General features: G+C 42.3%; 1 protein-coding gene across 1 annotated transcript; it reads right to left on the reverse strand.

The window, feature by feature from the left end:
- Nucleotides 1-13,086: 13,086 nt before the first annotated feature.
- LOC115796731 (uncharacterized) lies at nucleotides 13,087-19,970 on the reverse strand. Its single transcript, XM_030753115.1, has 2 exons — nucleotides 19,901-19,970; nucleotides 13,087-14,342 (listed from the first exon to the last, which is right to left on the reverse strand). Exon 2 carries the CDS (start codon nucleotides 14,315-14,317, stop codon nucleotides 13,403-13,405), a length of 915 nt encoding a protein of 304 aa, XP_030608975.1. The 5' UTR covers nucleotides 14,318-14,342; nucleotides 19,901-19,970; the 3' UTR covers nucleotides 13,087-13,402.
- Between the last annotated feature and the right edge of the window lie 1,058 nt (nucleotides 19,971-21,028).

The following is a 21,028-nucleotide window of genomic DNA, read 5'->3' on the forward strand; positions in this document are numbered from 1 at the left end:
AAAGGGCAGACACTGACAAGTTATGTGTAAGAATAAAGAATAGCAAGGAGAAAACCAGGGTCGTTTCTAATAAAGTAGCAATGGGGGAAAGTACCCTCTCTCTCTTGTTTTATTTAATGGCCCCACTTACACAGGCCTAGAGACCAGTTGGTGACCGTTTCCTGACCAGTTGGTGAGAGGTTGCTTGAGGGTCCTGATTGTCATTGTGAAATTGCTTGCTAAAGCCCCAGTCACACAGGCCTTGTCAGGACCACCAGCAACCTAGGGAATAAGTGTATTCCTCAACATGATTGCCGGAGGTTGCTGGCAGTTTCTAGATGAAATTGGTTGCACCAAAAACCTCCTTGTGGTTTCTTTGGTTGCTAGCAGATTACCCTGGTTGCCTGCGTTTTGCATTTTGCAAGACACTGACTTGTCTGCAAACACTCGCCAACTACACGACAGTTGGTAATGAAACTGTGAACTGTGCCTTTTGAAATGCACAACTTTTACTTTGAAAGCAAGTGGTCTCTGGTTCTGATCTGTAGTACCAGTCATATGAATGGATGAGCCTGTCCTCCTTGAAAAAAACGTAGATACTGGTCATTTCTGCAGGCACGCTTTACGACCAATATCTGCATTTTAGAATGACATAAAGTGACCTCTATCTGTCGTAGGCGAAAGTGCATGTGAATAAGTGTTCGGTTTTCTCCAGCAAATCCTGAAAAAAATAGGTAAATATGGATTTCCTCAGATTTATGAAAAGTCTACACAGACTAAATGGGATTAGATGCAACCGGAAAAGTTAAAATAACTAAATAAACTATTCTTTATATGACTTTACTTATTTTTTATTACTTGAGCGCTCAAAGCGCTTTATGCAACATTCCTTATTCATACAAGCAGTTGAGTATTTTGCCCTCGAATACTTTGGCATGCTGACTTGAACAGCCTAGGATTGAACCCACAACCTTCCAATTAATAGATTACTGTTCTACCTCCTGAGCTATGGTAAAATTACCCACAGTCATGACCACATTCCACACAAAGCCACAGGTAGGAACACTTATTTTGGAAACGTACATAAAGGTCGTATTTCAGGGCCTGCGGAAATGACGGATATTTACATTTGGATTGGAGGACATGTTAGAATGGAGGAGTGTGTCCAAACTTTTGACTGGTACTGTAGGTCACACTTGTTAGCAATTATTAAAATCAGGCTATTTTTTCCCATAGTGTTTTTTTTTCTCCTGTCCCTCTCTGTTTTCTTCTCTTTCCTCTCACCCCCAACTGGTCACGGCAGATGGCTCCCTAAGCCTGGTTCTGCCAGAGGTTTCATCCTGATAAAAAGACAGTTTTGGCTTCCCACTGTCTCCAAGCGCTTGCTCATAGGGGGTCATCTGATTCTTGGGTCTTTACCTTACACTATAAAGTGCCTTGAGGCAACTGTTGTTGTGAATTAGTGCTATATAAATAAAATTGAATTGAATTTTTCAAATTTGAGTACTGGCAAGTGTTTGGGGACAAATCTTCTATACAAACTACAGGATAATCTATGGTAATCTGCTAGCGCAATTAGATTTTTGATGCAGCACCCTCTTTGTGACCAATTTTACCTCAATTTCACCTAACTACAGCCAGCAACGTTCATCCACCACTCACCACATTTTGGTGAATATATATCTTTTTCCTAGTGACCAGAAGTTGCCACTGGGTCACCAAGCCCTAAAGCTCTATTCATGTAAAAAACTTCCTCAGATCTGTTCATGAACTCGTTCACTTCCTCTTAGAATAAGCAGTGTCAAGCAGTAAAGTCATGTGAACAAGGTGTCGACTCTCATTCCTTCTCTTCGCTCAGCCGTCACAAACACAGCAACATGCAGACTAACGCACAAATCAGAGAGGCAGGTGAATTTGACTGAACAATTTATGTAAGGAGCAAGTTGAAGTTTGTAACACTACTGTAAAGGGAAAAAAGAGATAAACAGCCATTTGGAGATAGTGCCAGTGAAGCATTTTCTTTCTCCTTGTATCATCATTTTCTTTTATCATTGCAAATAAACTTCTATAAATTCACTAAGAAACTACAGAAGCATAAAACCTTTTAGATGGTTCACCTGAGAATCATTAAATTTCTAGGTTTTCTTTAGTATGAATGTAACCTGGTGATAATTGTGTATGCAACCATGGCCACATTGCCCAGAGGGTCAAAAATAAGCCTTATAAATTGCAGCCGAGAGTGAATCTCTTGTCATATTATGATCCATGTTTAGAACTCACAGAGCACACCAAATCATATTAGTTTAAGGTTCTTAAACCAGTATCATAATAAGTAGTATCAGGATAAGTAACTGCATTAATGTTAATTTTTCCGCTGTTGTGATATTATGGAGACTCACAACATTGATTACTTTTAAAAAAAAAAAAATACAAAAACAATCACAGTATTCAGATGTAGAGTTTGCCTACATAAATAACATGCTATATGCAGCATATCATGGACATTTCTTGGAGGCTTAGCAGACTAGTTAATATCGCTATCCATGGTGCTGATTTAGTGTAAAGGGAATAAGAAGAAGAGCTTTTAAAATATATAAATCATACAAGGTTTTGAGGCTGGTTAATCTATATGACAAAATAAATGGAAAAGAAATCAGAACAATACACTATTTAAATCCATATTCATGCTGGAGGATTTAACAATGCAAATGTTTACCTGAACCGGTGAAGTAGGGATCATGAATATTCACAGCATGATCAGAATGTGTTTGTGTTGTTGGTGGAAATGCCACTTGGGTTTCAAAACTGTGACAAGATCAACTTTTATGAAGTGAGTGTAGGTTGGCTAGGTGGGGGGTCCATCTGGCGCTATGGGATGCCCTTGTCATTGAGGGGGACACAGCATGGACATGCACAAGGAACAAGGCGACAGATGCCAAAAAAAAAAAAGTACAACAAAAAACAAAAGTACACACATTGACAGGAGCTGCAGCTGGCACCCGAGGGTGGCATATCCTTGACATGCAATCGCCTTTCCTTGATAAGAAAGTGAAAGACAAGAGGGTGAAAGCAAAAGAGGGTATGATTGAATGTGGGTTTTGCTGTTGGTGTGTGTGTGTGTGTGTGTGTGTGTGTGTGTGTGTGTGTGTGTGTGGTACACTTTTCCGCTGCCTCAGCTCCTTGGCGGTGTCTGTCTGTCGCCAAGGGGCCCCAGCCCTGGCCCCGAATCAGCCGGCGAGCTGTGTCCACTCAGCACTTCCCCTTGCCGCTGGTAAATTAGTCCCAGCAATATGCCACACAGCTCCTCACACCCTTCTCACTTGTGTGCTATTGTTCATGCCCTTGAGGGAGGCAAGTATGTGTGTGGATCCTTATGTGTGTGCGCACTGCTGATGCAAATATATTCATATTCAGCCGTGAAAAAGTGATTAAGAGAGCTCATACTTGATATTTATAGTTGAATTCCAGCAATCACCTTGAGTTTCAGAAAGCTAACAAAGCCTGGTCTCCTTTAAATCAACTGATGAATTCAAAAGCTCCAGCAATTCAATAACACTACAGTAGTACGTATCCGATGGGCCCTCTTACCGAATTTTCTTCTTTCGAAAGGTCTCTACTGCGACCAGACTGTGTCTGCTCTAAAGAAACACAGACAGTGCCATTTGTCAGACTCTTGTTCTCCTCTCTAATTTACAGTTTTGTCTAGGTGGATGCACATATTTCGATATTTCGTGGAGTTGTTTTTAGGTCTTACTAAAGGTAGGGAGGGTAATGAGCATTAGGGGCTGTATTGAATTTCAGAATTTTATAGTTTCCATAGAGTTCAAGGTTGTTCATTTTTGCAGTTGTTACTGAATACGTTTGGGTATTTCTTTTAATGGGGAAATGTCAAACAATAGCCTAGGATTAAATGTTGCACATGATTGCTCACATAATTAAAAAAAAAACTTTTTGTTGTAGGAGTAGAAAGCAGACATCTCCAGATGCAGCACATTGCAGTTCTCTGGTCATATGAACCACAAGACAGCAGGTGTCTTTGACACTTTGGCATAGTAACTGGGGCAATAATAAAGTTGAAATGTCTGACTGTGGTCTGTTGGTTACTTCAAAAGCCAAGGTTACAAAACTCATGTCAGTAATGTATAAGTATTGTTTCAAAATGTTATAGCTATTTTTATAACTAAGCTATAGTTCTGTTTCCCTTCCCATAACAATGTATTCATTTTTAAAACAAGCTGTTGAGCTATATAGAGTGCATAAATAGAGGTATGACATTTAAAAGGCCTCTCATTCCTGGCTGTAATTCTACACGCTCACCCAGTGGGTGGTGGAATTAACGAGGCTACTAGCCACTAAAGCACATGTGGGGGGGAGGGACCCCTGATGGTTGCAGTGCTACTGCCAGAGCTGGACAAACTTTACTATCTTAACCACCACCAGGCCAGAAGGCGAAAACACATTCTGTGATCCGTCACCCCCAGTTGTGCATCAGATAAGTGAAGTGGACCCCTAGCTTCAAGCTCCAGGCAGGTCGACAGGTGACTGTTCAGACCTCTTTTGTGAGTAGAATCACCTAGGGCCTGTTGCCACTCATGCATGACTATAGTGCATTTGCTTTGTAGATACCCAATGTGTGCACCAGTGGATATTTAGCACAGTATGGCAAAAATATTTTTATAGGGTATCATATGATATTATGTTTACCATATTGCATTCATTTCTTTCCACTTAGGGATAGACGTTGGTCTAAGATCTTGCAGCAGTGTTGTATCTTTATACTTATATATTTTTTTATACTGTATATTTACATGTTAACAAGTCCTTTCCAAACTGGCAAACTTACTAAATAAGTGTGTGTTAGAGCATTATTAGGAAACACATGAAAACACTTGATTAACTGTATTAAATTGTAATGGACAACATGATCAGTTTGGGGGAAGGAGACTGATTTCCAGGTCAGAATTTCCAGCTACTGCACTGACAGCAAAGTGCATTCTCTCCTATGACATGGTTGTACAACTGATACATGTTTTAACACACTAATGCTGGCATGTAAAATGTGTCTTCTTTATTTTCAAGCACACACACAAAACGGAAGTGCAGCTCCCATCTGAAAAGTGCTGAGTATCCTGTGTTCGTGTTACTGATACGTGTTCTGGATCAATTGCCCTGACAAAAGAACCAAGTGTTTGATGGTAACTTTCTCCTGATGGGATCTGGTTTGTAGGGGTGGGTGGATGGAGCCGTGTAGCATTCATGATCAGAACTGATTTCAGGAAAGAAAAGGGACAAAATGGTAGCTGAGCTGCAATGGATTTCAATATAAGGCAAACCCCATTTGTGATGTATTAGGTTACATAAAGTACAACAAACAAGCATTCTTAGATTCACACCTCATTAATTCACCCACATGGTTAGAGCATAAATATAATTATCCAAACAGCATTCTTAGGAACTTGTGGTGTATTGTATGCACATTCCGACTCTGACTGCCAGAGTCTGGGGGAAATTTGTATGCAGGCGGAGCAGCTTCTGAATCTAGCATGTATACCTAAGAGATGAGGTGCTGATGGATTTTGTGGATTGTTCTTTGTTTCGTTTGGTCATATACAATTCCCTGTGCATCCCGGCTCCTTTCACCTTTCCTCTCGGTTACTGAATGTTGTTGTTTCCTCAAATCTCTTTTATTCATATGCTGGAAAGCACCTGGCCAACTTAACACCATTCATCTGGATCCTTTAGCATATCAAATGCCTTCAGTCAAGGGTCGTTTGCATATCCTCTTGTCTTTGTGAGGAGAGTGGTCTCCACTGATAAATGCAGAGCGTATGCTGCAAGCTAAAGAAAAGCCAAGACTTTGCAGGCGTTATGAACTTAGGCGATCAGTCAACTCTCTTCGACCTTGTTTTTTATAGGTTCTGAAGTTGAGCCATAATACTAGTTGATGAGTAAATGCTAAAGCATCTGTTTCACTATGATGTACGAAGTTGTTTCCGCAGTGGCAGTGATACCTCATTAGTACTACCTTATGAATTGAGCTTATCTATTCTATTGCCAGTAATTGTAATGGCATCTAAAATGTGCTACTGTTTAGAAGGAAAACAATTTTGCCGCACACTGTGTTGACATCCTATCTCAACCAATTAACTAATATGGTGTAAAAAATGTTGCTGTGTTTTACAGATTTATATTTAAATGTGTGGAAATGGCGATGACAGTGGATTGAAGACAGCGGGGCTCTGCTAGAGAGGCAGCAGTGTTTATTAGAACCTGTTTTTGCATGCAGTACGACACTTCTGCCAAAGAATGGGTGGCTTTCTTCTCTGTCCTATTTTCAGTGTTCATTTCCTTCAAGTGGCCATTTTGTGCCATAATCCTGTCACTGCAGCCGCTCTGTTTGAGTTTGATATTTTCATGTACTCATTGCATGGCTTTATGAAGCTCAAAGCCTTTCCGTGCAGCCCACCACAAAAGAATCCTTCAGATGAATTGTTGGAAGAGGGAGTAGGGAAGAGAGAAACAGGGACAGAAAAAAAAAAGGGTTTGATGCAAGTGCTGAAAATACCTAAATAAAGTGGATGGTGTATACAGGTGACATATGACTGCAGTGCAGTATTAAAGCACCCTGCCGAGAGTACAGCTGCACACCCAACTTATTCTAAGGCCTTCTAAGGTGCAGCAAATACTGTTGAATATAAAATATTCATATGCAGCTTTACCAACAGGATGATAGAACTGCCATGTGACTGCGATCTTGCAGTGGAGGCATAATGTCTGAAATATACATTTGTAGGGTTTGATGAGAGCAATAACAGTGCAGGCAGAACTGCTGGTTCGGCAGGCACACCAGACGCCGCAGATTGCACTGTGCCATATATTTTATTTTTAATCATGCAAAGTCCTGAGTCTAACGACCAAAACAAAATGCTACATCAACGATAATGATAATGGTGCTCATGATTAAGAAAGCAAAGCGCTAGTAAAGTGTAAAAGAGTTTTGCAGTGACAGAAACCACATTTACTGTCCATATGGTAGCCTGTTGAACCCCATAACTCAAAGAACAAAGCATGGCAAAGGAGAAACTTGGGAGGAGCACTAAACAGGCGAACAGAATCAGAAAAAAAAAAATAAAATAAAAACGCACCCAAGTAAGGCTTTCAATTACCCTTGTATGAATAAAAGAAACAACATTCATTTCCAATCATCATGTAAATCATAGAAGCAACTCCTGGTGCTAAAAGTCGCAATGCTATCAGAGAGTGATTAGTTCACTCGCAGTTTCAACACTGACACTACACAGAGACACTAAAATAGTATGTCACAAATTAGAGGTGATGATAATCTCAGTAGAAATGCGCTGAAGAGTGGAAAAGCCAGGCAGATGGCAGGAGCTTCATCACTAGCCTGTTTAGTGACACACCAAGTAGCTTTGCCAGAGCAATATCAGCCCCCATCCCATATGACCAATTATCAGAGTTTCACCTTGGGCTCATGGTGGTAATGGTGCTGGTGGTGGGTGGATGGGGAGGGGAGGGGAGGGGGTAAAGACAGGAGCACCTGTTACTAAAGCAAAATGACTTCTTTCTGCTTGCTGTCTTGAGGACGTTCCTGCTCTCCTGTTAATGTCAAACAGCATCCACAACAAAGGGGCGACACAGTAAGTAGATAAATGCACTAATAACGTGGGAAGATGGTAGGAGGTTGTTTGTAATAGGTGCGATCAGTAGATGCTCGGCCTTTGATGCCCATGGCTTCAACCATTTGTCAATTACACCTCCTTTGTGTTGGCCCATTGTTAAGCCTTTGCATGCCACACAAAGCCAATTTCTGGCTGTGCTCAACAGGGAATCCCATCTTCAAAAGGCAGTGGGGAACTGTGTTTATTAGATTTGAGAACCTGGCCGGAGATAAGGTGAATTACCCTGTTGTGTCATCTCCCAGATGAGAAAGTGAGTGTGAAATGCAAGTTGTTTGACTGAGGGAAAAGGGAGCAATCCAAGACTACAGATTAGCATGTTAAATTGGTGGATTTTGTAAATGCCTCCAGGGCCCCTGAAATATTTATCTTTTTACATCATTCATCAAAAAATATTACCTATGAACACACACACTATATTGCCAAAAGTATTTGCGCAGCTGCCTTCACACGCATATGAACTTGGGTGACATCCCATTCTAAATCCATACATCAATGTTTGGTCTGACGAATGCCCTGTCAGATGGAGACACACAATTGAACTGATGTTTAACCCTCTACGCCCTGATGGAATTCTATTAGAATATTCTGGTCCTACACCTATTTGTTCTTGTTTCCATGCCTCACCCTCCTCTTTTTTTCTCTGTTTGTCAACCTCTGTCAAAGGTATCAGGGGATCTGCCAGGCCCAGTGATGAGACCTTCCACAAACTGCAGCCTCTGACCTAGTTTTTTTGCTCCATTATTAGTAAATGTTTGTCATTTGCAGTTGAGGTTGCTGGTGAAAGAAAGTTTCAGCATCGCTGGCTAACAGCGGCTAACACCAGCAAAAACAGCAGCCAACCGACAGAAAAGTTAAAGATATTCTCAACGACTCACCTCAGTATCGCTGTCATCGGACAGAATTGAGCTTCATTGACTCAGTGACCCATATCGGACTCTTTTCACAAAGTTTTAGGCCTCCTCAAGAGTAATTAAACAGCTGGCAATTTGACAGCAGAGGTAAACTGTAGTCTGATAGCCTACACTTACTACAGATGAATGTTTGATGTGACTCGGAGGTAAAAGTAATGACACATACACATTTTTTTTATTCCTGATTCATTAATATTCAAATATGTTTAAATATAATGTGTACAAAAATGTACAGTCAGTACTAAAAACATGCCTAATGGCTGGCAGAAATAGAGCACAACCATTATGAGGCAGAGAGGGTTACGCTTTACACTCTTTAATAGTCTCTGGAGCTTGAAAAAGGCGACTGGACTTCTTTTTGTTTCTTGAAGACGTTTCACCTCTCATCCGAAAGGCTTCTTCAGTTCTCAACCAAATGGTGGAGAGACCCAGGTATTTAAACCCCTGTGGGCGTAGTCCCCTGGAGGTGGTTATGACCCTCTATTGATCATGTGCGTGAACACATGTGCCCAGGTGTGAAGGGGGCGTGGGTCGTGATCCCACAAGCAACTACAAGAAAAAAGTTGTTTGCTGCCTGCAACAACTTGAAAAGGAAAAAGCCATTGACCGCCCCACTTACTACCGCCTGTACCCTGGAGAAGCCACTCCATGCATTTATGGACTCCCAAAGATCCACAAAGAAGGAGTCCCACTTCGACCCATTATCAGCAGTATAAACTCGGTCACCTACAACATTTCCAAACACCTCGCCACCATCTTATCACCGCTTGTTGGCATCACACCCCACCACATTGAAAACTCTACAGATTTTACTAACAAGGTCCAGAATCTTGTACTGGATCCAGATGAAACCATGGTGTCCTTTGATGTGGTTTCACTTTTCACTTGCATACCCACAACTGAGGCAGTGGAGACCGTCAGAAGATGACTACAGGAAGACGATTCCTTACTGAACAGAACCAGCTTCACCCCAGATCAGATTTGTGCACTTTTAGATCTCTGCCTTACCACAACATATTTTAAATACAATGATGGATTCTACAGACAGAAGCATGGATGTGCCATGGGCTCCCCAGTGTCTCCCATTGTAGCCAACCTTTACATGGAGGAAGTGGAAAGTAAAGCTCTTGGTTCTTTCAAAGGGATGGCACCTAGCCACTGGTACAGATATGTAGATGACACCTGGGTCAAAATCAAAACCCAAGAAGTAGAAGCCTTCACTCGTCACATCAACTCAGTGGATAAATACATACGTTTTACCAGGGAGGACACCAGAGATAACAAGTTACCATTCCTGGACTGTGCGGTGCTTATCGAGGAAGATGGAAGCCTCAACATTGAAGTTTACCGGAAGCCCACACACACAGACCAGTATCTCCTCTTTGACTCCCACCACCCTCTGGAACACAAACTTGGGGTGATCAGGACCCTACAACACCGTGCGGAAAGTGTTCCCTCTAAGGCAGAAGGGAAGCATAAGGAACACACACACATTAAGAAAGCCCTCAAAACATGCGGTTACCCCAACTGGGCCTTCATCAAATCAGCTAAGATGCACAGGAATGAAGGCCAAACACAAACTACAGAGAATAGGAAGGACAAGAGGAACAACATTGTCATCCCATATGTGTCAGGCTTGTCAGAGAAACTCAGAAGAATTTTCTCCAAGCATGACATCTCAGTATACTTCAAACCAAGTCACACCCTAAGACAAAAACTGGTTCATCCCAAGGACAAACCCGCCAAACACAAGATCAGCGATGTAGTGTATGCTGTTCAGTGCAGTGAAGAGTGCTCGGACCTCTACATTGGTGAAACCAAACAGCCTCTTCACAAACGAATGGCACAACATAAAAGAGCCACCTCGACAGGACAAGATTCAGCAGTACATCTGCATCTGAAGGAAAAAGGGCACTCTTTTGAGGATGCCAATGTTCACATTTTGGACAGGGAAAACAGATGGTTTGAAAGGAGTAAAAGAAGCCATCTATGCCCACTGTGAACAACCATCATTGAACAGAGGAGGTGGATTACGTCACCAACTTTCCCCCGCTTACAGTGCTGTCCTGAGCTCCCTTCCCAAACGTCTCAACCCCCATTCACACCTTTGTTCCAGTGACCTCAATAGGCCACAGGAAACAATGGAGCGGAGTCCTAAATTGGTTTCAACTGAAACCACTGATTAAATATGACCCACGCCCCCTTCACACCTGGGCACATGTGTTCAAGCACATGATCAATAGAGGGTCATAACCACCTCCAGGGGACTACGCCCACAGGGGTTTAAATACCTGGGTCTCTCCACCATTTGGTTGAGAACTGAAGAAGCCTTTCGGATGAGAGGTGAAACGTCTTCAAGAAACAAAAAGAAGTCCAGTCGCCTTTTTCAAGCTCCAGAGACTACTATGACCTGGATGACTGAGAATCTACACAGACACACTCTTTAATACTGCACCGTATTAATAGCAATAGTCATTGCCAACAGTTTAATCAAAATATTTTAATTATTTTTTGATTTACTTTAAGTATGTTAGATTCTTTGTGTTTCAATTCTGGCTAATCCTTTCTAAGTGTTTTTTTTTTTCTCCTATGCAAAAGGGTACGTGCAAGTCCTCACCCAGGATTGGTTCCTGCTCTTGCTCTACATCACACCTTTCAACTGCTTCCTTCTCTTTCCTGCTTCCTGTTTGTCTCCATGACTGATTTGACTGGCGCCTCAGTCCCGTGCTCCAATCCTGCTGCTGTAGTAATCCGCACACCTGCTTTGAAAAGTGCAGCTAATCTGCCAGTCAGGAAGGCTATGATTTCAAATTAGCAGCTCACATGGGTGCCGGATTCGTGTCAGAAGTGAGGTGGGGTGGGGGTGGAGCACAGAATACCAATTCACCCGAAGTCCTGTTGGGGTTGGAAATCAAACCTCTCTCCTCTAAGTGATTGGACAAGTGCTCTACCACCTTACCCCACTGGCAAGATATAAATACATGTCAGGGTTAATAATTCACACCCCGGACTCATGTCAAAATGAAACAGTAACAAAAATGCAATGATTTTGTTCTGATACATGGACAAAAACTATCCTTTTATTGTGCCAGCATAATTTTGAAACAAACACACAGCGCTTAAGAAATTTATTAGACCACCTGTCAGAAAAACAAGAAAACACAAATATTTTAGAAATCTGTCAAAAGCTTTTTTAAAACTAAGAATAATACTGTTATTAATTAGCCAAATAACAAACTGATTTTACATTTTTATACCCAAATTTGAACCGGCACACTGGATTTCTCTGAGAAATCAGATATTAATCAAGCATAACATACAACCATTAAAACTAATTTGGCATCTTAATCAAATAATAATACAGTGCTTTACTTTTTTTGTGCTTTTTTGTAAAACAGTAGATTTGAAAATTAATATATAACAAAAATAATTATATTTTAGCATTAAAATATTTTGATAAATTGGTTAAAGAGTGTGCACATACTGGTGGATTAACCATTACAGAAACATTAAAAAAATATTTTGGTAGTTATCAATGCTGTTAATTTAGGGAAGTTGTGGCATAAACCTCACATTTGGTGGTTGTACTGTTCTCTCTATGTGTTGTACTCCCTGAGTGTGAACATAGATAAACAGCCAGCCAAACTCCTTTTCTAGAGCCAGGAAAGTGAGCGTACTTGCTCCTTTAATGACTTTGTACATAGCAATCGCTTTGAACTGACGTCCATGAACTGGAGTGAAAAAGCCATTGCTTTCTGAAAGATCCAGTCGAAGGATCGCTTTGGATGTAACATAAATGACTTCAATGTGCAGCCATGCTTTCCCCACTATTCTCAGCACTTCCTGCCTATACAAATGTCAAAATAAATGCTCCAAAAATTTCTGATGAATATAACAGAAATACAATTCCTCTGTTTACTTATTGTTCTTATTGCAACATATAAACAATCAAGACAGAACAGTGGTGGTCTAATAAATTTCTTAAACACTGTATTTCAACTGAACGTATATTTTATGGCAGCGCTATATATGATTTTGAGAATCCTCTCAACCAGGCAACTGAAAAAAACTGACCTTTTACACAAGTTATAGCCTAATCATTGTATTTTAACCCAAAACGGAAGTAGCTTTGTGGACTATTTGTAAATAAATGTTGAGTGATAAGAAAAGAAAATACTGAAGGATAATGCAACTTGAGTGTAAAAGTAATAGCCAACAAACGAGATCTTAGGGGTGTACTTGTAGTCTCTTCAGTGAATGACAAGTGAGTTATGTCACTGCTAACACCTCCTTATGCACACTTAGTTGCTCTTTCAAGCTGGATATGTGGCCGGAATACATTGCATTTGTTACACCCTGAGAAGGGGAAAGGAAATCAATAAATACACTCGAACGCGATGCTTCTCCTTCAGCAGCTTCATTGAGAATGAAGCACCGCGGCCGGAGTGCCCCCCTCCTGCAGTGCAAGGTATGACTAAACGATCACATATCCCACACATTAACAAAAAGGCTCAACAAGTAGATCACCGATGGAAGAATGATAGGTTATATTCTTAACAATTCCCATGGAGATATTTACCTCAATTATGAACTTTGATTAATAATCAATAGAATAATAAAATCCACCTATCACACTCTCCCCTACAAAGTTAGATGTCGTCCCGACATCACAGCACTCATAACCCAAGGGTTCTTAAGTCATTATATCCTAGTTGGCTCAACCACGTGATCGGTGGGAGGGTACCGCCAATTAATCACCCAAATTTAGTGATCTGTTCTCTTCATTCATCATTTTCGGCACTGAATCTGTGTCTAGTATCCTTGCATACTTATAGGTTGGTAGGTCTGGAATGGATTGGTCCACAGTGTCACTGGTCGAATGTGTTGATATTGTATGGGCTGATGTTGGTAGAGCCTTTCATTTCCATATGCTGTACTATAGCATGTTGGAGTCCCAAGTTGATCATAGGTGAAGACTTTAGGGGCTCGTCTTTCCCTCCTTGGTGCACCATCTGTCTGTTCTTTTTCTCCTCCAGGTGGCTCTGGATGTTGGAATGCTGGAATTTCATCCACTGCTTTTTCAACTAAGCTCTCATCCCTGTCCTGATAGTTCTCTTCCTGTGGCACATTTTCCTGCTGTGTTTCAGGCTCATCTGTGTTTGCTATGAGCCTTCCTTCAATCAATTCATCATCACTCAAATTTTGTTTCTCCTGACCACTGTCCTGTTGTGTGTCTGCACCCTCAATCATTCCGTCTGCATGGGGCATTTGAGACTGTATTACTGGTTTGTAACAGTACACCCATTCCTCTTCTTCATCTTCCTCTTTCTGATCTGCATTTTCTGTCTCTGTCTCCTTCACCCTTCTTTTCTCTTGCTTTGGTGGTGCTTTTGGCTGAGTTTCCAGAGGTAAGTAATCACACGGCAGCAACAAGTTGCGATGCATGGTTCTTGACCTTCCTCTTCCTTGCTCAGGCTTGACTTCATACACCGGGAGGCCTTCTGCAACCTGACGGATCACAACATGAATATCCTGTTCCCAGTGATTACGAAGCTTTCCAGTTCCTCCCCTAGGTGTCAGGTTTCGAACAAGGACTCGATCGCCAGGACATAGCACAGAGCTTCTTACTTTCCCATCATAATGTTTTTTACTTCTCTCTGCTGCCTTCTTTGCGTTCTCTCGTACTATTTCATGTGCCTCCTGCATTTCTTGTTTCCATTTCTCCATGTATGCTCGGTGGTCTGTTTTCCCTGTCCCAGTGGTGAGACCGAACAGGAGATCAATAGGTAACCTTGGGGACCTTCCGAACAGAAGGTAGAAAGGGGAAAAACCAGTTACCTCACATCGCGTGCAGTTATATGCATAGATCAACTTGTTCAGGGATTCTTTCCAGCTTGTTTTCTGCTGATCAGTAAGTGTCTTTAACATTTGTAATAGTGTTCGGTTGAAGCGTTCAACCTGCCCATTTCCTTGTGGGTGATAAGGTGTCGTTCGGGATCCTACTATGCCACAGTTCTTTTTCAACTGGGAAAAGAGTTGGTTCTCAAATTCGCCACCCTGATCATGGTGTATCCGTGCTGGCAGTCCAAACTTCAAGGCATAATCGTTAAATATACGATCAGCCACTGTTTTGGCAGACTTAGAGGTGGTGGCATAAGCCTGTGCAAAACGAGTAAAGTGATCAACGATTACCAAGATATACTCGTATCCACCTTTACATTTGTCCAAGTGAAGAAAATCTATTGACACCAGTTCAAATGGCTGTGTGGTAACAATACTTGTGAGAGGGGCCCTCGTTTCTCTACATGGTGGTTTTTGTTTCAGGCAAGTACAGGTCTTTGTCACATAATGTTCAATGTCTTTTTGCATGTAAGGCCAAAAGAATCTATCCCTGACCAACGATGTTGTTCGATCAGTGCCTTGATGACCCATTTCATCATGCAATTCTCTCAGTACAGTGGTTTTATACTTCTCAGGTAGTACAAGCTGTGTCTTGTTTGTTGTCTTCCTGCAAAGAATGCCATTGTTATCAATATGAAGTTTTTCCCATTCACGCAGTAGGCACTTACTGTGGGTGCTTAATGCATTGAATTGTTGTCTTGATGGCCTTTCATTCCTTATTTTGCACTGCATTATTGGGCTAATGTTTTCATCATCCTGCTGTGCTTGCCTAATCTCTGCCACTGGGAATGGTTTGTGTGTCTCTTCACTGACTGCTGTACACTGGAGAGGGGAAAGCATTGCACAGACATTTGCTAAGTTAGATTCTTGTGTCTCAACAGCTTGGGTTATTGTTGCCACACAATCTGATCCCACTTCCTCTGTGCAGTGTTTGATCATTTCCTCTATTTTAACATTTATTCTTGACAGGCTATCAGCATCCACATTCTCTCTCCCTGGACGATATCGGATGGTGAAATGGAAGTCTGCGAGCTCTGCCACCCATCTACATCCTGTTGCATTGAGCTTGGCACTTGACAGAATGTAGGTGAGAGGATTGTTGTCAGTGAACACTGTGAACGTAGGCGCATAATAGAGATAGTCTCTGAATTTCTCTGTGACTGCCCACTTTAGTGCAAGGAATTCCAATTTTCCTGAATGTAGGTGATAATTCCGTTCAGCTGCAGTCAATGTTCGGGAACCATAAGCTATTACACGGAGCTTATCATCCTGTTGCTGATAAAGAACTGCCCCGAGGCCCTGGTTTGAGGCATCGGTGTGGAGGATGAATGGTTTAGAGAAGTCTGGGAACCCGAGGATTGGTGGTTCAACCAAACAATCTATTAGACGTTCCAATATGCACTGGTGTTTTTCAGTCCACACAATTGGCTTATGGGATGGCACAGCTTTGCTCCTTCTTGTAGACTGTCTTGTGTTTGTCCTGTTTTGCGGCACATTATTGTCTTCTGCTGTGCCTTTCAGTAAGTCATAAAGGGGCCCTGCAATACGGGAGAAGTCCTGTATATACTGTCTATAGTAGCTTAACAAACCCATGACAGTCCGCAGCTCTCCCACATTGCTTGGCGCCTTGTCTTTCAAAGCTCTTACTACTATGGTGTCACTTGGGTCGATTTTGCTACCTTCTGCTGAAACAATCCTTCCCAGGTAGCGAACCTCAGGTTTAAATAATTCGCACTTACTGGGTTTTAGCTTGACTCCATAATTCCTCAGCAGTTGGAGCACTTTCCTAACATGACTGACATGATCCTCAAATGAGTGACTGTACACTAGAGTGTCATCCAGGTATGGTACACAGATGTTGTCTCGCACCTCTTCCAGACACTCTTCCATGCAGCGTTGGAAAGCTGCAGGTGCATTCATTAGTCCGAATGGGATTCTTATCCATTCGTACAGGCCCCATGGTGTCACAAATGCAGTCAAAGGCCTGCTCTCTTCATCCATAAAGCCCTGATGGTAGGCCTTTCCCTGGTCTAACAAGGAGAACCACGAGTTGCCACCAAGACTGTCGAGGATGTCCTGCACTCGAGGAATTGGCTGTCTGTCAGGGTGAGTCTTTTTGTTGAGTTCTCGGTAGTCTATACAAAGACGTAAGCTACCATCTTTTTTTCTCACACAGACAACTGGTGAGGCATAAGATGAGTTGGACTTCTCTACCCATCCTTGTGCAATAAGGTTGTGCAGGTATTCTTTCATCTCCTTATACAGTGGCTTCGGTACTGACAGGTAAGTGCGTGCCACAGGATCCAAATCCTTGAGTGATATTTTCAGTTTCAGCTTTTCGATACACCCAATGTCATCATCTGATTTAGAAAAGGAAGCGCATTCATCACGAAGCATCCCTTGTACCACCACTCTTTCAGGTTCACTCAGATGGCTCAAATCAATTGGTGGATCCCATGGAGTGTCAGGAACCCGCCCACTCTCTGCAGCCACGTGATTGACTAACACTGGGGGACACTGATTTGGTTTCTCTAAAATTGTAGCTGGATACACAGCTTGGACTTGCTGTAAGGTGCCCACAACAGTTTTTCCTGATAACTCAATGTCATGATCAGTGGGATTTTGCACATCGAGAGCAATGTAAGGAGGAACACCCTTTCTGAGTGTTATCAAAGTCTCACAAAACTCAAGCCCTTCAGCCCACTGAGGATTTATGTCAGGCTCAAAGAGAAGGGTAGTGTCTTTATTCGGTGGCTTGGTCTGCACCCTACAGTCAATCTGCACAGAGGTGTGTTTGGGTACAAGGATTTTCTCTTTTGACGTTCTCACCACATAGTCATGTGATCGGTCAGCAGTCACCAGATCAACGAAGGTAGTGACATTTTTCTCTCCAAGGCATGGGAAAGCCACTCTCAATGACTCATGCAGCTGCTCTGTTCTTGCGGTATCCATTTGCTCTACAGTACTGGTCTTCACTATTTGTTCAATGACATTAAAGCCTATAATGGGCTGTGGAAGGTTTTCACCTTTCATCACTAACATGGGAATAACAAGTTCTTTAGAGTTGGCTCCCTCAGCAGCCAAACTAAAATTGACTTCAATGAAACCCTTATAAGGCATGTTCTGTCCATTGGCAGCTGTGATTTTCAAGTCATCAGGTGCATCAAGTAACTCAGAGATGTCTTTTAATTTTTCATGTGGTAAATGTCTCTGTTTCCACTTTTCATCAACAATACACACTTGGGAGCCTGTATCCCATAACGCTTGAGTTCTGCAGTTTTGTATATAACATTCAACCATACACTGCTTCCCTACAAGAGCAACAAGACGGGATTGGCTATCCACCTTTATGGGGCGTACAGAACTTGTTTTTGGGTGAATGTGCTGGTTTACCTGAGGTTTTGGTTGTTTATTACAGTTTTTTCTGTGTTTTGGCCAATGTTCAGCTTGACAGATCTTAGAACAATAAATGCTTTTTTTACAGGCTGCACACCTTCTGAGTCTTTTGAGTTTCCCATGAACACCACAGTGGGAGCAAAGCTGTTGGGACATTACACTATTACTAGTTACTCCCTGTCCCGCGGGGGTAACCCTCTTCCGTTTAAAGGACCATCCCTGTCTTGTCTAGGGATTCTCACCCTGCAACCTGCGAGGAAGTGCTCGCTACTACCACATCTATAGCAGTGGGTGCAATATTCAGTTCCACTTTGCTGGCAGCCAACACACTTTCTGAGGCGTGCACGATTTAGAGTGGGATACTGGCGTTGTGGTGCAACTCTCGGCTGATTCTGAGCTGTATCACCTCTTTGTCCTGACCCTGCAGGAGACCAGTTTTGTGGCCAGTGCTGGAGCGGAGGAGGAGGAGGAGCACATTCTGGCACCATGGGTAAGGCAAAGTACTGTGTTTGTGCTGAATTGGGCTGTTGGATTGCCTCTCTGATTTGTGCAACTTCAGCGCCCAAGTTTTTCAACAATGCCATATCAGAACGTATTTCTTTGAGTTCATTCAGCAGGTCGGACTGGGGTTTGATGTTGGTTTCAGGATTTTGGGTTTTTCCTTTTTTATCTGCAGGAGTGTCAGACTGGAGTGAGTGCACAGTGGTTGGCCGCCCCTGGGAAAGTGTTTTCTTTTTCTTTTGTCTCTCTGCTTCATTTGCACAGGCAACATTGAGTTTCTCAAGAAGCAGCTCATCACCAGTTGTTGCTTGTTGGAGGTATGGCTGCAGGTCACTTCTGATGTTGTCATTCTGCAAGCCTGTCAGAACTGTGTGGAGAAACATGCTTTGCACCAGGACAGGATCATATCTTAAACCAGATTCCTCTTCCTGTGAAGCAAATAGGATTTTTTGTCTCAAATCCAGAGCTCGAATTAAAAAGGTTTGTGGGGTTTCCTTACTACTCTGGACCTCTGATGTGAGCTGTTTGTACAGTTCTGTTGCACCTTTTTCTTGATAGTGGGACCTCAGAATCCTCCTCAAGGTAGGCAAGTTAAGGTTGGTTCTGCCCTCCAGATAACTGCGTAATTGTAAGCCTGGTGCTATTGACCTGATTACTGCATCAACTATTTCTATTTCAGGAACTCCTTTGCTGATGGCTTGTTCAATTTGGTGTGCTAGACTGGAGAAGGTAAGTTTGTCCTTTTGGCCTGGCTCACCAATCTGGCCAGCTATTCTGAATTCTCGGCCCCATGGTAATGATAGGCAGGGCTGGGGGACCTGTTTGGCATGGTTATCCTTCCCACTCACAGACTGTTTGGCTCCACTAATTGGATTTGTTTTTTCCAGTCGTGATAATGCTAAAGCCAACTGGAGTGTCTCTACCTCTCTTTTCAGTCGCTCTTCTTCTGAAGGCTGGGTGACCTGCTCTTGTGTCTCATTTGTCAGGTTAGCATCTGAGGTTATGTGTTCTAGTGCACTATTCTGAGTAGCCTGTTGCAACTCAGCGATTTTATCTTTCAAAACCAGGAACTCAGCCATACCTTGATCCTCAAGCTCGCCCAGCTCCTCTCTTTCTAAGTGCCTTATGACATATGAAATTAGGGAGGAGCGGCTTCTACCTGATACATTTTCAAGTTTTGAACCACCAATACACAGAAAATCACAAACTTCAATCAAAGTGTCCTTGTTCAATGTGTACAAAGCTCCAAAAACTTCTAATTTCAAGTCCTCCAACTCAGAAGAATCCATTTCAGTCTCTAGTTTTTGCAATGTATTAGTGTGATGCAGGACCTTCTCTTTGCAGAATAGACAGTGTAGCTCTCCTGGTACCAGTAGATGACCTCAGATTGCATGCGGATCCCTCTGCTCGGTCGCGGAACCACCACACCGTATCTCTCAGCCCGTTTGTAGATGGAAGGGGTTGAATGATGACCAGGGCATCTATCTGGGACAGCGGACCCTCATCACATTCATCCCAGCGGTGCCTCCAAAATGTTACACCCTGAGAAGGGGAAAGGAAATCAATAAATACACTCGAACGCGATGCTTCTCCTTCAGCAGCTTCATTGAGAATGAAGCACCGCGGCCGGAGTGCCCCCCTCCTGCAGTGCAAGGTATGACTAAACGATCACATATCCCACACATTAACAAAAAGGCTCAACAAGTAGATCACCGATGGAAGAATGATAGGTTATATTCTTAACAATTCCCATGGAGATATTTACCTCAATTATGAACTTTGATTAATAATCAATAGAATAATAAAATCCACCTATCACACATTCATGTAAAAGGAAAAAAATAAATAAATCTTTATCATGAAAATGAATCAGTGGATTAAACTGCAAGACTACTTCTGCCATTAGTGTTGTGAGTATAGGATGATCTCTTCACAGTGGGGACGATACAGCATGAAATAACATGCAAAAAACTAGAAGCTATTAAGATGCATTGAATTGCCCTTAAAAATGGCATGCAATAACTTAAATGTTGTACTTTATGTCAGTAAGTGATATAGGAGCAAAACTGCCAGCCAATAGTGGTTTTTCCAAACTTTTTCCATAATGCCCCACTTTGCCGGATGAAATTCTTTTCATGCAAAGCATGGTCCGGGCTGGGGCTTGGTGGCGAAGCAGCAGCACAACGGCTCTTTGTACAATTCAATTCAATTCAATTCAATTCAATTCAATTTCAATTCAATTTTATTTATATAGCGCCAAATCACAACAAACTGTCGCCTCAAGGCGCTTTGTATTGTGGGTAAAGACCCTACAATAATACAGAAAAAACCCAACAGTCAAAACGACCCCCTATGAGCAAGCACTTGGCGACAGTGGAAAGGAAAAACTCCCTTTTAACAGGAAGAAACCTCCAGCAGAACCAGGCTCAGGGAGGGGCAGTCATCTGCCGCGACCGGTTGGGCTGAGGGGAGAGAAAGACATGCTGTGGAAGAGAGCCAGAGATTAATATCAATTAATGATTAAATGCAGAGTGGAGTATAAACAACGTAAATAAGGTGAATGAGAAACAGTGCATTATGTGAACCCCCCAGCAGACTAGGCCTATAGCAGCATAACTAAGGGATGGTTCAGGGTCACCT

The sequence above is a fragment of the Archocentrus centrarchus genome, chromosome 18 (genome assembly GCF_007364275.1).
Source record: "Archocentrus centrarchus isolate MPI-CPG fArcCen1 chromosome 18, fArcCen1, whole genome shotgun sequence".
In the NCBI taxonomy this organism is placed as follows: domain Eukaryota; kingdom Metazoa; phylum Chordata; class Actinopteri; order Cichliformes; family Cichlidae; genus Archocentrus; species Archocentrus centrarchus.

What these genes read in the sequence shown, in the direction of transcription:
- LOC115796731 (XM_030753115.1), bottom strand. Translation starts at nt 14,317, where the DNA reads ATGGAGAAATGGAAACAAGAAATGCAGGAGGCACATGAAATAGTACGA.